Genomic DNA, 20,717 nt, shown 5'->3' on the forward strand with positions numbered 1-20,717 from the left:
GACAGTCACCTCTTGGTCTTCTCCTCGTTGGCTTTCACCGGTCCTTTGGCTGTCTTGGCTGCCTGGAACCTGCCCTTGGGAGGGGACTTGGTCCTGGGCTGAAACACCGTAGGTCTTTTGTCCTGGGGTTCCAGTTTCTCCCGGAGGGCAATCAAGGCATCCTCCTGACTCCGAGACAGGGTCCTGCACGACCTGAGCTCATACAAGTAGTCTGCCAGGTCCTGCACTTGCTGGAGTCCGGAGGTGGGTTCCTGCAGCCGCTCCTCCTGTAATATCAGACACAAAGAGTCATATGATGGAAACAAACTCGTACAAACACGAGAACATGTTTAGTGCCACAGTATTGTAACTCACCTGGTTCTGCTCTTCCGGTGCCGACTCTGCCTGGGATGAGAGGGGTGGAGTTCTTTCTGGTAGGGTGGAAGGTGCAGGCTCCGGCTGGGGTGGGGTCAGATGGGGGGTCTCGGGTCGAGGTGCTGGCATTGAGGCAGCGACAAGGTTAGGCTGTCCAGTGGGCCGTGCGGCTTTTCTCGGCGACCTGACAGTACTGCGAAGTTGCCGGACAGCACTAGTGCTGGATGGTGGCGGTGCAGTACTGGATGGTGGTTGCACGAGACCGGCCACTAGCTTCCTGGACTGCATCACTGCTGCCGCTGCCTCGATGTCAGGCTCTGGAATGGTCAGGTCTTCGACGACTACCACTTCCTCGCCGAAACCCTCGTCCATCTCCCCGTCATCCTCCTCCAGGTCCTCGTCCTCCTCCTTGATCTCCTGGAGTGCCTTGCCCGTCTGGGAATACAGGTACTCCACCCCTATCAGTTCTCCGGTGTGGACCCGCGGGTGCTGGAAGGCGGGGTCTAAGGGGGACCCAAGGACAGTCTGTGCCAACTGGTTGACAGCGTGGCGCAGTTCCCTCTTGGTCATCCACTCCTGCTCTCGACCTTGGATGCTGACACCCTCCTCTGCGGCCTGAGTCTGCTTTGCCTCCTTCAGGGCGGTCAGGTCCTCATCGTCCCACTGGAAGATGCAGCCGGACAGACGACGCATGAACTGGGGGTACAGGGGGTGCGATTCCGTGGTACAAGCACTCGCAATCCTCCTCATGAAATGCCAGATGTCCAGCCTCACCTACAATAGAAAGCATTGCGTCCTTACCAGTTGACAATGTGTCCTCAAAACATGCATTACCTAAGGGAAACAACACCTACCTGAGTGGCGAACCACTGCTCAAACTTCTTGCCTACGTAGTTCGTGCCACAGCAGTCACGATCCACGTAGACAACCTCAGGTGGGTTGACTCTGGCCTCGCTGTACCTCCTCTGGAGTCCGTCGAACATGGCGTCCAGTCCAGCTCCCTCTCCAGCAGTGACGACAGACATCAACACCTGTCAGGACACAAAGTTCGAACAATTATAATGTCAACATGTAGTAATATCGGGATTACAGCAATGCAAACATGAGCGTACTCACCTGGCCGTGTTCGTTCCCCACGTTGGTGGCCCACGCGGCAGTGTCGGCAGCCGTCCCCTGCAGCTTCCTCACCACTTTCTTGGTGGAGTCCACTTTCAGGATCCTCCCGTAGACGCTGGTGATGGAAGCCTTGACTTCCTCCAGTCTGGACATCACGTCTCGACAGAAGACGGAGGAAAGCCACTGGCAGGACGGGATCTTCCGGGGCGTGGGCGGGGGAGAAAACTGGGCCACAGCCAAGAGTCCCTTCTTCTGGGCGCTGGTGAAGGCCTGGCAGTCGCTGAGGTAGTGTGCCGTCCTCCTGAGCATCTCCTCGCCGTGGAGTTCCGAGAGGTTCTGCCGGAGTCTGGCGACACTGTTCCCCAGTCCCCGCTGTCTCAGCATCTTCACCACTTCCATGTCGCAAGCCATCATTCTGGTCAAGATGCAGGGAAACTGGAGGCGGTGTCCCACGTCGAGCTGGCTCACTATCTCCTCGTTCCAGCTGCTCAACTTCTTCTTGCATCTGGTGCACTCCAAGTACTCAGCAGCCAGATAGTAGAAGCCAGACATGGCCAACACTCTCCGCAGGGTCCGGTAGATGCCAGAGGAAATTAGCTCCTGTTTCTGGCACTTGAAGTCCGGACAAACCAGCCTCACAGCCCACAGTCTCTTAGGCATCCATAGAAAGATGGGCCTGGCAAAGTACCTGAGAAATTCAAAGACAGAATTAGGCTACCTTTTAACACCCCAATATCACTCCAAGAACACATTTATAACATCAGAGAGTCAAAGCACCTGTCAGCAATGGGCGGCTGCGTGCACACCAATGGGGGGCTAGGGGGGTGGTACCACATGTGGTCGATGACGTCAAAACACATCTCTGGCTTTCCCTGCTGGTTGACGCGGAAGAGGGCCTTGGAGATCCACTTCAGGTCACACGGGTCCAGGACCTGTTTCCAGGTACTGTACACCACATCTACAATGTTGTAAGACAAAATAAGGCTTGTGTTGTGATTAAGCGATAGAATAATGAGCAGATGAAATATCAAAAGCATAATAAGTAAGCTTTATATCAATAGCAAAAGCAGTAAATGGAAGGCAGGTTACACGCCAAGCGCAAGTGAGTATATAGGTATTGTGTATCATTATATAATATAGGTACCACACCAACACACCACCAGCCGAACACCATAAACTCACCGCAGGAACCGTGCTTGTAGGAAAATAGAAATAAATTCACGAATTAAGCATGATATCGTTCTCAGATTAGAAATATTACATATGAATAACACTATCGTTTTCAAATACACAGTCTATACTTACCACCCGAGAGGATCTCCATGGTCTCGATCTCCCGTACTGCGGCAGCCAGGTCTCGGTCCTCCATCACGTCGGTCTTCAGATGAGGCTCCTGGGACGGTCGGGTCGCTGTCGCCGGCATACTTACCTTCCTCGGCTTGGCATCCTCCAGAGACTTCTCCACCCTTCGCTTCGCCTCCTTCTCCTTCAGGATCTCGTGGACCATGGGGTACATCTTCACGTACTGCAGGAGACGGAACTTGTTCTGCGACAGGGGGGTACCCTCCTCCTTCTCGCCAGCACACGCGACTGTAGCCAGTACGCCAGTAACCCACCCGAGATCATTCTCCAGGACCCACTTGAACGTCTGTCCCCGGTACTTCCCGAACTGCAGGATGTGCTGGGACAGCACATTTTTGTAATTCCTCACAGCTGCGGGACCACCGAGGACCTCCACACGTTCTCTAGCATTCCTCATAACAGTCCAGCCGTCCAGTGCGGGCTTCAAAGGAAGCATGGGCAGGCTGCTAGCTTCCTTTGGGGCCCGCAGACGAAGCTCCCCCGAGTGGATTCTGGCGAACTGGGGCTCGAAAGGATTCAGGGATCTCTCCATGATTCTAAATGTAAATGTATGTCTCAAAAATTCTCACTTTTACATTAAATGAATCAAATGCGCGCTCATATTACTGCGCCAAAAAACAACATGGGGGGTAAGTGACACATCACATAAATGTAGACACGTTTAACCTCAAATTTCCAGTATTTTGAATGAAACTGAGTGTGCTACTGTCGAATTTAGTTTAAAATCAACTGATTTAAGCTTAAAAACAGCTATGTTTCATACAAACTATCTGAGATTGCAGTTTTCAACCAATGTAAACAGTGTGGAGGGGTCCGGTTTCGAGCAGGTAAGTTTTCGCTTAAAATGCTTATTTAAACCCTACCTACATGGTCGTGCATTAACGGGACAATTGTTTATGATTAACTCTGTGCATTGAAGCTAAAATTCAGCACAGTTTCACTCAAAATATCTTTAAGAAAGGTTTTTCAAAATTTCTACACATTGTGTGTAATGACCGGCTCCGAGCAAACAAGTTTTCACTTAAAAATCACATTTAAACGTTATCTACACGGCCATGCATTTACGAGGCAATTCTACATGATTGATTGAATTGATTTTAGGCCAAAATCCAGATGCAAATCGGTTAGAATTTAAATTCTGGGCATTTCATCGAAGGCCGCGTCCCTTCGAATTTCCTCTATTTACAATGTTTACAACCTCCCGTTTTGCATAAATAAGCCGATTTCTCTCTGGCTACTCGCCTCAAATTAATGAAACTCATCGTGCTGAATCTTTTGATACCAAATTCGACTTCAAACTCCCGATAAAACTCTAGTAAAGTCGATTTTTGTATTTTTCTATATAATCTACTACTTACCAAAATGGCGGTCGTCCCAATTTAGAATCTAAACGCGGCGCTCTGATTGGACGGAAGCCCAGAATTGGAACCAAGAATTGGAACTTTTGGGACAGAATTGGAACCATTCTGGGCATCTGATTGGTCCAGAAATTGGAATCTCACCACGAAGATTGCGGAGCAAGGATGACACTACTACAATCTTCGTGGTAAGCGTTCCAATTCCTGCAGCAAGAAGAGAGGAGAGAGAGAGGAAAAAGAGAGAAAAGAGGGAGAAAGGAAGGGAATTTCAGGGCCGACTTTTCGGCCCCTATTTCTAGGATATTTACTCTCACATTTCCTTCAATTTGCCTTTAATATGAGCTCATTTTTTAATATTTAGAAGCTATTTTCAGCGCTTAGAATTTCAAGATGATCAGGGAGACTCATTTCTTTCCCCTTTATGTTAATTTTTAAGGGTTTTCTGCAAGTCTTTTTTCATTTTCTCCTAAATGTAACTCACTTCAAGGCTAATTTTGCCTCCTTTTTCAGCATTTACATTTAAATAGCCTTTCAAATCCTTGTATTTTGTGTCATGGTCAATTCCTGTGGTGTAGTGGTTAACACGCTTGTCCCATCAGTGGGCAAGAGATCTGGGTTCGAATCCCAGTGGGTTTTCTTTCTTGACACATTATGCAAGTGATTCCAACTCCAAATTTCAAGGAACAACAACAATCTGGTTTTATATGGATTGATATAAAGTAGAAAACAGCATTTTACATCGATACCAAAGAGCGGCAACACACAGAATACAAATACACTAGATATACAGCCTTTGTTAACTGTAAAATTGGACAAATAATAGAGCGGACAAATAAAACATTAAAATAAAGTCATTTACAATACATATCAAGCTTTCCCTCTGCTTTTATGAAGGGCTTGGGACCTTCTAAATTTATACCAATGAATTCATATAAATTTAGGCAGCATTAAAAGCTTGTATAGTATTGTTGCTTCTTTTGTAGGTTCTGAATCTTTTTCAGGCCCTCTCTGTCTCACTGGAAGATACAGCTGGACAGACAGCGCCTGGACTAGGGGTACATGGGGGTGTGAATGAGTTTTACAAGCACTGGAATCCTCCTCAGGAAGTGCCTTGCCTACAATGGAGAGAGAGTCATAGTTTTACTGGTTTACAGTACATCCTTAAAATTATATTTATAAATAAAGTTAATTGAATGAAGCTTGGTAAAATTTACAGTGAATATAAAGAAATCAGATTCATGTAGTTCATTATAATTTATTTTTAATGTAATTCGTTACTAATGCAAAGTAACTGTAATTTAATCGATAACTTTTATAAATAAAGGTAATGGTGATTGTAATGGAAAAATTCCAATGTAATTGTAATTTAATGTATCACATTTCTAAATAATTGACCCCCAGCTTTGACAACACCATTTACCTCAATGGCAGCCCATCCCACAAACTTTTTGGGTACATACTGGGGACCACAACAGTCGCAGTCTATGTAGATAACCTTGAGTGGGTTGATGCTGGTGTCCAGTGATCATGGCAGCCAGTCTGATTCAGACATCAGCACCTCTCACGACATGAAATTAGAGTCGATGTACAGCCAAGTACAGTGAAATTTTATGGATAATGCATTACAAACATGACATGTCCTCACCTGACTATGCTCAGTCCCCAAGTATCTTAACTACTTCCAGGTTGCAGCTAATGGCAGTCTCACGGTCCACAGTCTCTTGACACCCACAGAAAGATGAGCCTGGTCAAGCAGGTAAACCTACACCATAATCACACCACAGAAAGGATGCTTGTAGGAAAAGAAAAATAAAGTTGTGAATTAAGCATGATATCGCTGTCTCGGCTACTGGCATACTTACCTTTTTTCCTCTTGGCTTCCTCCAGAGACTTTTTGGCCCTACGTTTGCCTCCTTTTCCTTCAGAATCTTGTATGCCAGTACAGTGGGGGCTTCAAAAGAGGCATGGGCAGCTGCTAGCCTCCTTAGAGACCCTCACACGAAGCTCCCCTGAGTGAATGATGGCAAACCGGGGATCGAAAGGGTTCTGGAATCTATGCATGACACTAAATGTAAATGTATGTCTCAGAATTCTCATTTTTACATTCAATGAATCAAGTGCGTGCTCATATCACTGCGCCAACAAAACAACATGGGGGGTAAGTGACACATCACATAAATGTAGACACGTTTAACCTAAAATTTCCAGTATTTTGAATGAAACTGAGTGTGCTAATGTCGAATTTAGTTTAAAAGCAACTGATTTAAGCTTTAAAACAGCTGGGTTTCATACAAAATATCTGAGATTGCAGTTTTCAACCAATGTAAACAATGTTGAGAGGACAGGATTCGAGCAGGTCAGTTTTCACTTAAAATACTTATTAAAACCCTATCTGCATGACCGTGCATTTACGGGACAATTATTCATGATTAAATCTGTGCTTTAAAGCTGAAAATCAACACAGTTTCACTCAATATATCTTTGAGACACGTTTTTCAAATTTGTACACATTGTGTCAAAATAACCGGCTCCGAGCAAACAGGTTTTCACTTAAAAATCACATTTAAACGTTATCTACACGGCCGTGCGTTTACGAGGCAATTCTACATGATTGATTGAATTGATTTTAGGCCAAAATCCAGATGCAAATCGGTTAGAATTTAAATTCTGGGCATTTCATCGAAGACCGCGTCCCCTCGAATTTCCTCTATTTACAATGTTTACAACCTCCCGTTTTGCATAAATAAGCCGATTTCTCTCTGGCTACCCGCCTCAAATCAATGAAACTCATCGTGCTGAATCTTTTGATACCAAATTTGACTTCAAACTCCCGATAAAACTCTAGTAAAGTCGATTTTTATATTTTTCTATATAATCAACTACTTACCAAAATGGCGGTCGTCCCAATTTAGAATCTGAACGCGGCGCTCTGATTGGACGGAAGCCCAGAATTGGAACCAAGAATTGGAACTTTTGGGACAGAATTGGATCCATTCTGGGCATCTGATTGGTCCAGAAATTGGTCGTGAAGCGTTCCATATTTTTTTTTTCTTATTTATAAAAAAAAAAAAAAAAAAAAAAAAAAAAAACCTCCCCCGGGAGGATTCGAACCTGCCGCACACTGCTGTGCGCGGAGAACATTGCCCTAGTGAATTCTCTTTCTTGTAACTAAAGAAATTAACAGTAATAATCATATATTTCATGTCTTTTCCAAAGAAAAATTCAAGCAACCGAACGTTGGCTGTGCGAATTCGAACGTTCACAGTACGTCACAGTTAGAAAAACGGAGCGTTTGACAGAAAGGCGTGCGATGCGTGCTTGCAGTGTGTGAATTTCGCTTAGGGTTGAAGAGTCGCACAGGAGCAAGTAATCTGTGAGGGGCGATGTCATTTGGGGTATGTCCGTGTAGTAGAATGTATAATGGTGATGTCTAAAATTTCTTAAACACTTCATTTTTGTAAGGCGGCATAGAATGAAATTGTCAAGTTCAACACAGCCAAGTCATACTTACCTGGTGCAGAGGGCACCCTGATCCCCAAGGGGGTCCCTCCAGGGCGAGGCCTTTCTATTGCACTTCAGATCGGCTGAACCTTGCGATCGCCCCAAATGCGGGCGACTCGGGCACGTAATTTTTAAGTGTGGGGGTCTGCGTTCGCGCTAACCCCTGGATATGCTCAATTGAAATTCAGATTGCACACATTGACCATAGAATTTTTCTTCAAATTAATTTTTATTGCTTGTAAATATCATCACATGTTTTTATTTCTAGTCATATACATTTGAAATTGGGTTTCATCAGAGTAGTTTTTAGATCATTAAGTATGCGCACTTTCTCCATGTATTTTCCCGCAGTTTGTCACTACATTTCGCTGATTATTGTGGTATTGTTAAATGTTACTGTCACATTATAATTTAATTGTTTTCCGTCACACAGATATCTGTATTTCGCTGATATAAATTTGCAACAGGCCAATATATTTAAAATTTATTCCAAATCTTTTAAACCCAATTCAGTCCATTTTTACATTTTACTGCATGGAACCAAATATCGGAGTTACTCCCCTTTAACTGTGACCCTGTGTGCCTATTGTGACGTCGTATTCATGACAACGGATGTTGTGGAGATTGCCGAAACGTGTGGATTCATTTCTCTTCCCTGTTATTTTTCTTTTCTTCATGTTGTGAATTTCTTTTCGAAAAGCGCGTGCCATCGGGGTTTCTTGTGGCATTATTCGATATTTTTTAAAAGAAGAAAGTGGACATGTAACAGTGAGAACAGAACAGAAAATGATAGGATAAAACAACACAAACACAAAAATAAGGTCAGTTTTATTTTTACTGCAATTCAATTCAGTTTTTAGCAACGTATAACATGGTGTTTATACACTCTGTCGCATTGACTTATCATCCCGCGCGTTGTCCGGCAGGTATATTACATCGTTAGTTTTACTGCCCTCCAATTACACCCTCCGCAGCGAGTTTGTACTTAGAAAAAATCCTGGGAGAGAGAAATACCTCCGGTTGCTTTAGTATGTGACTTGTTGGTGTTAAACTTGTGGTTATTTTAAACTTACTGGAACATATAGTTGTAAATGTTTAAAGCACGCACTTAGAAGTATAACCCTGGACTCGTGTTTCTTATGGTATCAATCTAAACGCCGATCATGGGCTTGTGTTTCTTGTGGTATTAATTTAAACACCAACCATGGACATATATTATACTGGGTTTGACAAAAGTCTAAGTCCCATGTTTCTTGCGATATCTTTTATATGCGACTTGTAGTTGTTAAAGTCGTCTTTATTTTAAACCTACTGGGCCATATAGTCTCGTTAAAATTGTCACGTATTACTTCAACCGCCAACCTTAGTGTTGTGACGTAACGGATTAGTCTAGGGAATTCCCCAGGTCGAACGCGTTCGATTCTTTAGCTGTGGAGGTCTGCCCTCCGTGCCTCTCCAATAATATATATATATATATATTATAACCCTCACTTTACTGCCCTCCACAGCGATCTTGTACTTAGAAAAAAAACGGGAGAAAGGCACCTTTGGTCTATTTTGCATGTGGTTTGTAGTTGTTAAACTCGTCTTTATTTAAAACTTACTGCATTTCTTAGCATGATAATATTAATGAAAGAGATTGATCTACCGTTTTTAGTTTGCATGTGTCACCACCATACTACCACCCACATTTTATTAACACAACATATCACCACTTATACACTCCATACCGCCACTTGTACACCACACACTACCACCTATACGCTACATAACACCTACTCACCACTATTGGTAAACCAGTTTCCATGACTTAGGGTTTCTTTAACACAACTCACCCTATTACCTATATAGGTCCTTAATATTGCATTTCTTTCCTTAATATTAATGAAAGAGATTGATCTAGCGTTATTAGTTTGCATGTTTCACCATACTACCAACCACATTTTATTAACACCACTTACACACCACATATCACCACCTTACACCCCCATACCACCACTTGTACACCACACACACTACCACCTATGTTGTCTATCTTCCAGATGAAATGTACAAGGAACCACTCTTGATAACTTCAGGGTATTGGATCCTACCACCTGAGGATTCGTTACATTTCTTATTTGAGTTTGCTTCGTAATACCCATGTCATAAAAAATAACACATTTTTGTAGGTTTACAACTTTTATTTATTGCATATTTCAGATGAAAAATGTCATTTGATGTAGCTTTTTCCTTCAAGTAGATGCAGGTCAAATTTTGAATGAATTCAGTTTTTAAAGACAGTGTTTCTCGTTATACAGAGGTGTGATTATGTCGCATCGGTTAGTCTTCCTCCTCCTCTTCGTCTTCCTCCTCCTCGTCTTCATCATTGTCAGACTTATCTAGGTAAGATTCAAGTAAATATTTGTGTTTGCGAAGAGCCATTTTAATGGATTTCTTTAATCCATGATTGTCGGACACAAATTCATCGATGGCGTCCGTCACCTGTTCATGCGTTGTGTCTCCTTTCAACTGATACTGATCGTAAAGGAACCGCTCATACAGTTTTCTAAACTGTTGGTAAGTTTCTCCTTTGGTCTTTTCGTCTGCTTTCTTACTAGCTTTCTTTTCTGGCATATTTTGGTTCAAGTATTTCTCGTATCTCTTCTGACACTCTCCGGCAATATGTTTTCGCGCTTTATGTGCCATTTGGCGAAAGACGATATTGTTTTCCTCTGCGTCACTGTCAGTATCACTCCGTGTTGGAGAGACATCACTCATGTCAATATCCTCTTCCTTATCGCTTTCCCCGTGTTTTAGTCTTTTATGACGCATCATGGCATCTTTGCGGGAAAATAAAACATGACACTCTGAGCACTCAATCATGTTATCTGCGCGAATGCATAAAAGTGAATGAATAATTTCTGGCTCTAGGTTCTTTATATACTTCCACCACCACCACCACCACCACCACGACTCTACCCATGATGATAGGTTACAATGAAATGAAATGGTTACTCACGAGGAGTCATTATTTATACTCTCGGAGCCATGTACACGGCTAACGTGGTAAAGAGTTGACTTCTTAATTTCAATTCCTCGGGGGTCTGAGGACTTAAATCGACCAGTAAATACCCGTGAGGAATACGGGTGGCTTCATCATAGGCCGATAGTAAATGAGGCATTTGTAATTGCCGACTTAACACCCCGATCTGAGATTTATCTCTAGGATTTTTAAACAATACGAGATAATGGGCATTCAGACTGATGGTCCGATGTTGCACAGCTCGATCGAAGAGATTTTGCGTGATGTAAATGACACTGGTATTGCGATGATGCGCTTTGCGCGTAAACCAATCCACAATGGATTCTATGGCCTTCCCCCCCCCCCCCCCCCCCCCCATCATATCATCAAAAATCAGTAAATGACGAGTGTCGAAATCGGCGACTAATTGCTCGTCGTCTGAGGGAATATTGTGAATGAATGTCACCGACTCTTGTAATGATTCGTAAGCCGGCTGCCATTCTCGGTAACACCAGACTATTTTTTCAGGTGGGGGTGAAATCCATTACGTATTTTGTACCAATTGTTTCACAAATTCCGTTTTACCCGATTTGGAAGGACCTGCTACTACCATAGTAAATTCGTGTTTCAATTGAAACGACCCTAGTGTCTCGTAGGTATACATCTTGATTAATGACACGAGTTCTAGAGTATCATACATATTTATTTACAAGTAAAAAATTTATTTACAAAATCAAAAATACAGTTTATTCAACAAGTAAAAAATTTATTTACAAAATCAAAAATACAGTTTATTCAACAAGTAAAAAATTTATTTACAAAATCAAAAATACAGTTTATTCAACAAGTAAAAATGCGTGCAGTCTCGTCCACGGAATGTCTACAAACAGGACAGTTTTTTGGTTGTTTTTTTTTAATACCCGTAAGGGAGAGTGTTGTAATGGTGAACCCGCTGTCGCTTTCGTACACTACGCGGTATTTCTTTACTAAGGGGCTGGTGCGAACATCGTGCTGTCGTGTTCTTTGAATAAAGTGGGGGTAACGCACATGGACTTCTTCTTCCTCCCCTTTCAACATTTTTTCTAAGGTGGTGAGGGAAACGATCCTGGAAGCTCGATAATTGAGCGTCAGTCCTTTGACTTTACACATTGATTTTCCGCCCTGGGTCTCGTACGCGTAATTTTTAGGGCCTCCCGACATGTATTTGACGATGCGGTCACCACTCAATTCATCGGTCCAGCCTCCTAAACTGTTGATGATGGTGGGGTTGAACCGACTCTCATCGTGTTGGTAAATGATGCTGTCGGTATCGAAGTAGAGGACGCGATCCCCCAAAGGCTCTAGAGTCTCGTAGAGATGTAAACGAGCGTGTGCGGTGGTAAAACACGCTAACACCACATTGCCAAAAGGACAGTCTTCTAAAAATTCTTCTTTTTCCTGATAATTGATCAGCATCATGTCGGCTTCGGGGTGATCTCGATTTTCCAGCAGCTCGACTCCTTTGATTTCTAGAGTGGCATCTTGTAATTTTTTCTGTAATTCTTCTTCCTCGGTTAAATACTGTGTTTGTGGTAGCTGTAATCGTTGTGCAAATTTCCCCCAGAGACAATTTAAAAAGAGTTTGGCAATGGTTCTACGGACGGGGTTTTTCTCAATGTCTATTAGGTTCATGAAGATGCCTTCCCGGCGCCGGATCTCACTGATATATTCTTGTTTCTGTTCGGGCGTCTGACATTCATCGGGAAATCCGGAAGCTTCTTGTTTGATCTTCAGGAAAGTGTCGATGTAAGATCGAAACAAATCCTGGCTGGTCTTTTCGAAATGCCAGACTTCGTGGATGCGCTCGAGCCGATAGCCGAGATCTAGAGCTTTGTGTACTTCTACGGTCACCCAGGTTCCGGTCAGACTGCGTTCTGAATCGGTGTGACTGCATCGATCGTCGGGTCCTAAATTGCGATGTTCGGCGCAGGTTCGGCATAAGGGGAAGAGTAATTTCCCGCCTGTCTTGTAGGGTAGTACGGGATGATACAGACCTCGGGGTGGGAGGACGCGGCAACGAATGAGTCCAAAGTACTCTCTCACATCGGCGAAATCGCTGGTGATGACTTGAGGATGGTCGATGGGAAACGCTCTGTATTTCAACACGTAAGGATACAGGGAACACACATCGACGTATCGCATGTCACCCTCCTCGCAATACAGGCGCGTGGCATTGGTACGACCTCCGTATAAGGCATCGCGGGGATTTAAGGGGTCCTGAATATCGAGGTCTCGTAGGAATGTTTGTAACTCCGGATTGTTTTTGACTTGACGATCAAACACGTGTTCCCAGATGCTCACTACCGTATATCCTTGTTGCTCTAAGGCGGCGGCTCGTTTCAAGGTCTGCTCGTACAGGGATTGATACGTCTGTTGGACTCGATGGGGGTGGGTTTCCGTCAACAGATTCGGATAACAGGTGGGGCACCCGTGCCAGTAGCAGCCGTAAAATTCGTACACGGTGCGGGATTCCTCGTCGTAGCCGTCCACCGTATAGGGTCCTATGGTAATTTCGCCCCCGTTCTTAGCATGACGTAGGTTGCGGTCTAGGGAGGTGAGCCAGCGACAGGCCTTGGCCGAATAGCGGCGCGACGGTTGGTAACCCATATTGGGGATGATGGCTATGGTGTCCTGTGTCATGAAGCCTCGTCGATAAGCTAAATTAGCCGTGCTGGCAAAAGTTATTGATTCCTGAAACGGGTCGACGCGGACGAGTCCGTAGAGTGTCGCCTTAAATTGCGCACAACAACGGCGTAAAATATCCACATCCGAGATACAGTAAGCCAAGAATTCCTTCTGGAAATCGAACACTTTCTCGGCCTGTTGATTGTACCAGGTATAGAAGGCTGCACGATTGGCGATCGACATGTCGTCAGGATTGTAGTAGTGGGCATCTGGATAAGGCCCCACGTAATTCTGGTTCTGTTCCTTGTTGAAAAAGTGAGGGAAATAACCTTTTTTCAGTTCTGTTAATCCAAACGCAGAGGGCATCTTGGCGAGGGCAAAGGGGAGGAAATTGTACGAATCGATGAATCTCAAGCCGAACACTCCCATGCACAAGATTTTACTGCCGTTGAGAATGACTGCAGGTTTGATACAGGCCGTGTGCACCAGATAGTTCAAGATGAACTGCCCATCGTATCCCTTGAAATTGTGCGCAATGGCGGTCGTTTCATCGTGTTTGAAGCTCACATTACCCTTCTCGTCCGTCTCGGATTGTAACAGCCAGTCCATAAACTGTTTTAAGGTGTCGGGGCCTTGAAATACGAAGCGGCGTTGCGATCCAAACGCATGACAGTAATCACAGCGCGTGTCAATGTCTAAACTGTCGCAATGTTGACACACGCGTTCGGCCACACAGAGATTAGGGGGTGTGAATTCCGTTTTCCTGTGTACATTCAAAATCGAAATAAATGTACATTTTCAATTCCTTGTTGCGTTTGGGCTTGGGTTTCTTTTGAACGAAGCAGAAATGTGGGGTGGTGACGAGTTTCTTGCAGATGCGGCATTGTGTTTTTCCCCCGCACGCGTGTCCCTTTAATAATTGCTTCGACATCCATTTCTGGCACTGGTCACAACGTCCCATTAAATTACACACGGTTGTCGCGGTATTGCTACTGTAAGGTTTCAAGTGGGTCTGGTAACACGCAGCATTTCTAAAAAATCCCTTACAATGAGAGCATTCCGTGCGGGTGCCGTCCGGGGAACAGGGGGTGTCGGCCAAACAAAACGAACAGCGGTGAGGACAGACTGTACGGTGCTCTTCGATGTGGCTATATCCAATATCACAGTAATCACAATAATATGGATTTTCCGTCACTCCCGGCATCGATGTTATGGTATCGTAATGTTCGTTATCCAGCAGGATGTTCAAACATTTTCCGCTCCCTTGGCCTCTGTAGATGGGGTTTAATCGTAATCGCTGTGTGTTTGTCTTAAATTGAAATATTTTCAAGCGATACTCGGGAGCTAAGACCTGATGTAATTTCTCCCATTCCTGAGGCCCACACGGTTGGTCGTTTGCACACCCGGCGAGTTCCATGAGAGCTAAGGCCTGTCGTTTCTGGTCAAGCGATTGTGTATCCCCTTTTCTCATCCTTAACCACATCTTCTCCCATTCGGGGTCGGAATGCTCGGGTTTTTGACTGTGAAGTCGCGCCACAACGATAGCTCGAGGGAGACACAATGAATCGTCGGGGTTGTTAATACGAACGATGGCTCTCTTGGAGGTCTTGAATTTCTCCTTATCCACGTGCAGATGTTTTCTCTTCACGCCGCCGCCACTCCCCTGGGGGTATTTCACGTGGAAAAAATCCAGCTGTATAGATCCGTCTGTGATGACAAATTCCTTCTTAGATTGCTGCACGGCTTCTATTTTGTTTAAAATTTTCTCCTCGTTGAGGTTTTTGGACTGGGTAAATTCGACCCAGATGTCTGAATCCAAAGCGGGGTGTCGAATGTTGAGCCGTACATAATCGTTCGGGTTACACTGCATCCGTAATTTCACTTTTTGAAGTAAATCCCGAAATAAACGCCGAATAATTGAAGAATCTGGAATGGGCCTAAAAGTTACGTTGTAGACATTTTGTTTCACTTTGAATTTCCGGGAATGACGATCTCTATCCAGCTGAATATGGTAGTATTCCGACACTAACCTTCTAGGTTGTTGCTGATTTCGTAATCCGCGACCTTGTTGTAAAATTCCCAGTCGCTCTCTATTCCGTCTGCGGAGTTGTAATTCACGCGCTCGTTGTAAGTGAAGATGTTGTTCTAAATATCTTAATCGCTGCTCCCTTCTATCTCTCTCTCTATCCTGGATTCGCTCAGACATGCTGATGAAAGTGACAACGCGAATTGTGTATTGCGTTTATATACTTATTGTGACGTCATCGAAAAGCAGGTTTTTCCACAACGTCATATAGAATGTTCCAGGCCTAGCTCGGCCACAGCGTCATATAGAATGTTCCACAACGTCAATAACTTGAACTCTAAATTAATTAGATTATAACATTTAATAAATAGAGTCATTTAATCATGCGTTTTTTATTAATAACACTGTGGGTTTTAAAGGATTCAAACACTGAGGAATAAAACAAAGTTTAAACCATGCGGGTTTTTTTTTTTATATTAATAACACTGTGAATTTAAAGGAATTAAACACTGAGGATTAAAACACGGTTTAAATCATGCGGTTTTTTTGTTTTTTTTTTATTAATAACACTGTGAATTTAAAGGAATCAAACACTGAGGATTAAAACACCGATAAAACACGGCTCAGACCTCGTCATAGCGATCTCGACTTTAGTTAGTGTTATCGATTTTTTCTCCCCATTGTTGTGTCATAGCTCCGCACGCCCTCCAAAACATATTAATTTCTTAATTTGAAAAGTGATGAGAGCAAGTTTATCGTGACTTGTAACATGTCTAATTTTTGCATTGAATATGTAAGATGCGGCAATTTTTGCCTATACGAAGTTGAATCTAGCCTGAAAAATATGTTTTCTGTTGAAGCCACAACTTACTCCCCTAACTTTCCTTTTGCACTGAAGTTCACATGTTACATAAATCAAACATCTTTCACTCAAAAACCTCGGAGTGTTGTACCAATGATGAAATTTGTATGTACGGAATTTCACAAATGAGTTCATTGTGAAAGTCTCTATACGTGTAGATTAGGGGCAATATCAAGATCACAATATAATATGGCTATTACTTTAGCATGTATGTTATATAAAGAAGAAATTGAAAATATTTCAATATCAAAGAGAATTAATATAACCCATTTGACATAAACTTTTACACGAATGCGGTTTATCGTTTGGCAGCGGTGGTAAATAACGAAAAAATATTTTGACATTTCTAATCGTAAAGGAATGTAGAGATGTACGTCATGACCTTCATCATGATGTATTTTTCATTGTGACGTCATGTAATGCGGCAGTGGGGTAAAGTACATTTTTTTTTCTCACAGCTGTTCTGCATTGTTTTACAATGTTAATCGAATTCTGTTTTATAAAACTACCAAATAGCCGAGTTCATTGTTTACGAAATAGCCGCGTTTCCGAGAATTGAAACCTAACCCTATATATTTTCTGTCAGCTGTTAGACGAGGTCAGTAAATTGTTATTCATATTGTTGATTTAATAAATGTGTAAACTATTTACATTGTTAATCGAATTCCGTTTTATAAAACTACCAAATAGCCGAGTTCATTGTTTACGAAATAGCCGCGTTTCCGAGAAATGAAACCTAACCCTATATATTTTCTGTCAGCTGTTAGACGAGGTCAGTAAATTGTGTGCAAATTGTTCATTTAATAAATGTGTAAACTTTAAATCATGCGTTTTTTATTAATAACACAGTGAATTTAAAAGGAATCAAACACTGAGGATTAAAACACCGATAAAACACGGCTCGGGCCTCGTCATAGCGATCTCGACATAAGTGTTATCGATTTTTTTTCTTCCCATTATTGCGTCATAGCTCCGCACGCGCTCCTATCTCATAGCGCTCTCCCAAGTTCATACCGTCCTAGCCCGGCACACACAGTCCTAGCACGCGCTACCTCGGCACGCGCAGTCCTAACACGCGCTACCTCGGCACGCGAAACCCTAGCTCGGCGAACCCTACGCCCGCTCTCGAATGCACTCTAAAACTTGACCTTTTGACCTCAAAAGTGCACTCAGTTGAACCACCCATCTAGTCGGGTTATACTACTTATATATAGGCCAATCCGAAAACATGAGTTATCTTTCCTTGATCCGGAACGTAGTACGCTTGCGTAACAGTAGGTTAAGACTTCCGGGTAGTATATTCGAGAAGCGTCATTATCAACAGTGCAGAAGGCCGCAAAGATAATGCTGTATAATTTTACAGTAATCACGCCAACAAATATGTTAACGTTAATAAAAGATCTCAATGCATAGGTTTACTTCATACACGTGCAAATAACCAACTTTGCCTGTAAAAATAATAGAAAATTAATGTTGTAAGTAGAGGAGGACACCCCCCCCCTCTCCGATAGGATGTTCTATCGTTAAACTGATGTAATTTCCTACGACGGGCCTGTCCCGAGACGTAGTAAGATTATTCTAACTAAACCCCCCCCCCCCCATTTTCCAGGATTTCACGTGTTTTATAACTGAAATTAGTATATATCATATATTGCATACATTTCCTCAGGATCTATAGCCCGTGTTTTAATACAGTCAGATTTATAATAAAATATCAGAAGTTACTTGTTCAATATCAATGTAGTACATTCAGTGATGAAAGTTCTGCCACGATGTACGTCTAGGTATGTCGGACTGACACATCTGGATTCTGAAAATGTTCATCTCCTTCGATTGGTGAGTAAAATTTGTAAATGAAGCAGAGGCCACTGACAGATTTCCAGCTGTCTGCCCACAAATTTTATACAGTTTCAAATACAAGTATAACCATAAAGAATTTCGTCGTCACAAACCATCTTTAAACTGACATGCAATGCTTTGAAAATAAAATAACGTATAATTGAACATCCTGAATTTATAGTCGGCAAGAGTATGTACCTGTAAATACAGCCATTTTGAGTAAAATATTCGGAGTTTTACTCAAATTATTTTGTAAATTTGTGGCGAAAGGGGGTGTCTAAATCTGTCATTGCAATTTCTTTTATGACAAGATACGTGCCTATACATAATCAAATAGATTTCAAGGGGGCTAAAACGAATAAAAGAGGGAAGATACAGAGACGTCAAAAGCATTGTATTAGGGGGGGGGGGGGGTAAACTTACCTATCCCCCAGAGAGTACATTTGAGAATATGCCCCCCCCCCTTTCCGGGATCACACAGGTCTATGAAAAATAATTTATATCAGTCTAGCAATATTCAACAAAATTAATAAAAAATATTATTTAGTTACCTATTTTACTGCATTTTAAACATATCAGTTGATATTAAAAATCCTAGCTTCATGCTGCAGTGTACAAAATGATTTGCACGTCCACGTCCAGGTACTTTGAAGAAAGTTACCCAATGATTGCAATCTGGTTTATTTTTGAAAGAGTCGATTGGTGGTGGTGGAATAAATTTAGCCCTGATAAAACAATGAAAGCGTTGATTTCCTATTTTAATTGATTTCTTTTATTTTGAAAAGAGGGGGGGGGGGCATTTTACATGTATGCAAGATCTTCTCACCACAGGCACTCGACGTTTTAAATATCTATAATAAAAAAAATTGCCTACAAAATAATTATGTCAGTCGTTATTGGATACATATGTAAACAAATGAATGTCTGGGTGATTTCCAATTTAATTTTTAAAATCCCCCCTCCCCCCGAAAATCACTCCCGACTCGATCAAGAAATTCTTCTTCTTTTTTTCCATTAACATTTTCTAACTCACTCGTACAAATGATTTCAACTGTTCTCGATTTTGAACAGCGCCCATACTAATATAACTATATATATAATATATGCGCAGTCTGACTGTGTTACTACCCGGAAGTTGTCATATTCACACTAAATGTAAGAATACAAAGAGAGATAACTCACGTTTTCGGAAAGGCCTATATACACACGATTTTACCTCAAATATCTTTACAATGAAACTATACTATGTATGCACATTGGACAATCAATATTCTTCTTTTTTTCTGATGAACTTAATCTGATTATTTATTCTGTTAATCAAAAGCTAAAATTCGTCTTTATTTTGTACGTTGTGTATATCTTATTCCACGCTTTTAAAAACGTTGTATATTTTTCCATTATGCCTGCGAGGATTAAGAATACAATTTCTATTTATATTTTTATAGTTAAAAAAAGAAAAGAAACTAATATAAATCCAAACGCTGACTAAAATTAAATCGAAATAGCTTTGTAAATTACAAACTAAAAGTTTGCACAACAATTACTAGACCTATATATACTATACCGTAGATAAATTAACAATTGCTAACAAAAAACGTACCTTTTTCCATTTGAATTCCATAGCATGTCATTCAAAATTCCATGATCAGTAAAAATATTGAGAATATACACTAAAGAATAAGTCATATGTCCTCTCTCGAACGACCAAACTGTTAGTAACACAAAATTCCCAGCTACGTAATTCTATATTTAAACACGTAATTTCCCGAATCTATATATAGAATTAATACGCCAGGTATTTGAAGTAAGCGAATTATGAAAAATATACAGTGTATGCGTATTGAACCATCTATGTTCTTTTTATCTTATTCATTTTTACATGTACATGTATGTACGTTTTAATTAGAAGTTAAATTGTTATTGATTTTTCACTTTGTCTTTATTTTATTCCACGTATGAAGGAGTGTTGCTACATATGTAAAGCGCGAAACGGAAAACGGAACGGAAACTTAAGCATTAGAAACATTAATGTAGCTAAGATAACATAAAAAAATCAGGCAAATGTGTTTTATTTTAATCAAAATCAAAATTAAAAAAAATATTTATACGAGCGATGAAACAATTTTATCTCATAATTCGATTAAGCAAAGTTAAATGTGTGTATAAAAGTTTATAAACTGTATGTGCGGTGTACTTGCATTGTTCACGTTACTTCACACAGAGTGGTGGATATAAAACTACGATAATGCATGATGTTGATAAAACAACAAGTTGAACATCTTGTATTTGATTTCTGTTTTTTTTAACTAACTAACAGACTGATTAATGGCAGTACTCAGTCCCTACATTATTGTCAATAGGCGTGGACTCCTGGTAGTTCATCTCTAATCTAACTCCTGAACATTATCTTATTATATTGATATGACATTTTGATTCGATTCAAACATGAATTACCTGTTTGCCGATTAGCTATTTCATATATGAAATAAATCTGTTAATTCCTCTTACTAGGGTCATAAACTTCACCGTAGTTTACAGTGGTTCTGTTTCGACCCCCCCCCCCACCCCCCCCCACCCCCCACTATATACCTCTTAGGGTTTAACACCTTTCCGGTGCTGGTGCATGTACGA

At 41.9% G+C, this 20,717-nt stretch overlaps 1 protein-coding gene, 1 non-coding gene and 1 pseudogene across 2 annotated transcripts; 1 reads left to right on the forward strand and 2 right to left on the reverse strand.

Moving 5' to 3' along the window:
- Positions 1 to 19,803, reverse strand: part of LOC125653858 (N-acyl-phosphatidylethanolamine-hydrolyzing phospholipase D-like) — a 57,896-nt pseudogene extending 38,093 nt beyond the window's left edge.
- LOC125653818 (uncharacterized) lies at positions 6 to 19,776 on the reverse strand. The gene is made up of 8 exons (XM_056145588.1): positions 19,687 to 19,776; positions 2,776 to 3,368; positions 2,653 to 2,665; positions 2,248 to 2,415; positions 1,471 to 2,158; positions 1,209 to 1,385; positions 355 to 1,128; positions 6 to 266 (listed from the first exon to the last, which is right to left on the reverse strand). Exons 1-8 carry the CDS (start codon positions 19,770 to 19,772, stop codon positions 6 to 8), a joined length of 2,760 nt encoding a protein of 919 aa, XP_056001563.1. The 5' UTR covers positions 19,773 to 19,776.
- On the forward strand, positions 7,694 to 7,857 carry LOC125657276 (U1 spliceosomal RNA). The gene has a single exon (XR_007363256.2). It is a non-coding gene; the product is annotated as a U1 spliceosomal RNA (small nuclear RNA).
- Positions 19,804 to 20,717: the final 914 nt, after the last annotated feature.

This window comes from Ostrea edulis, chromosome 7 (genome assembly GCF_947568905.1).
Source record: "Ostrea edulis chromosome 7, xbOstEdul1.1, whole genome shotgun sequence".
NCBI lineage: Eukaryota > Metazoa > Mollusca > Bivalvia > Ostreida > Ostreidae > Ostrea > Ostrea edulis.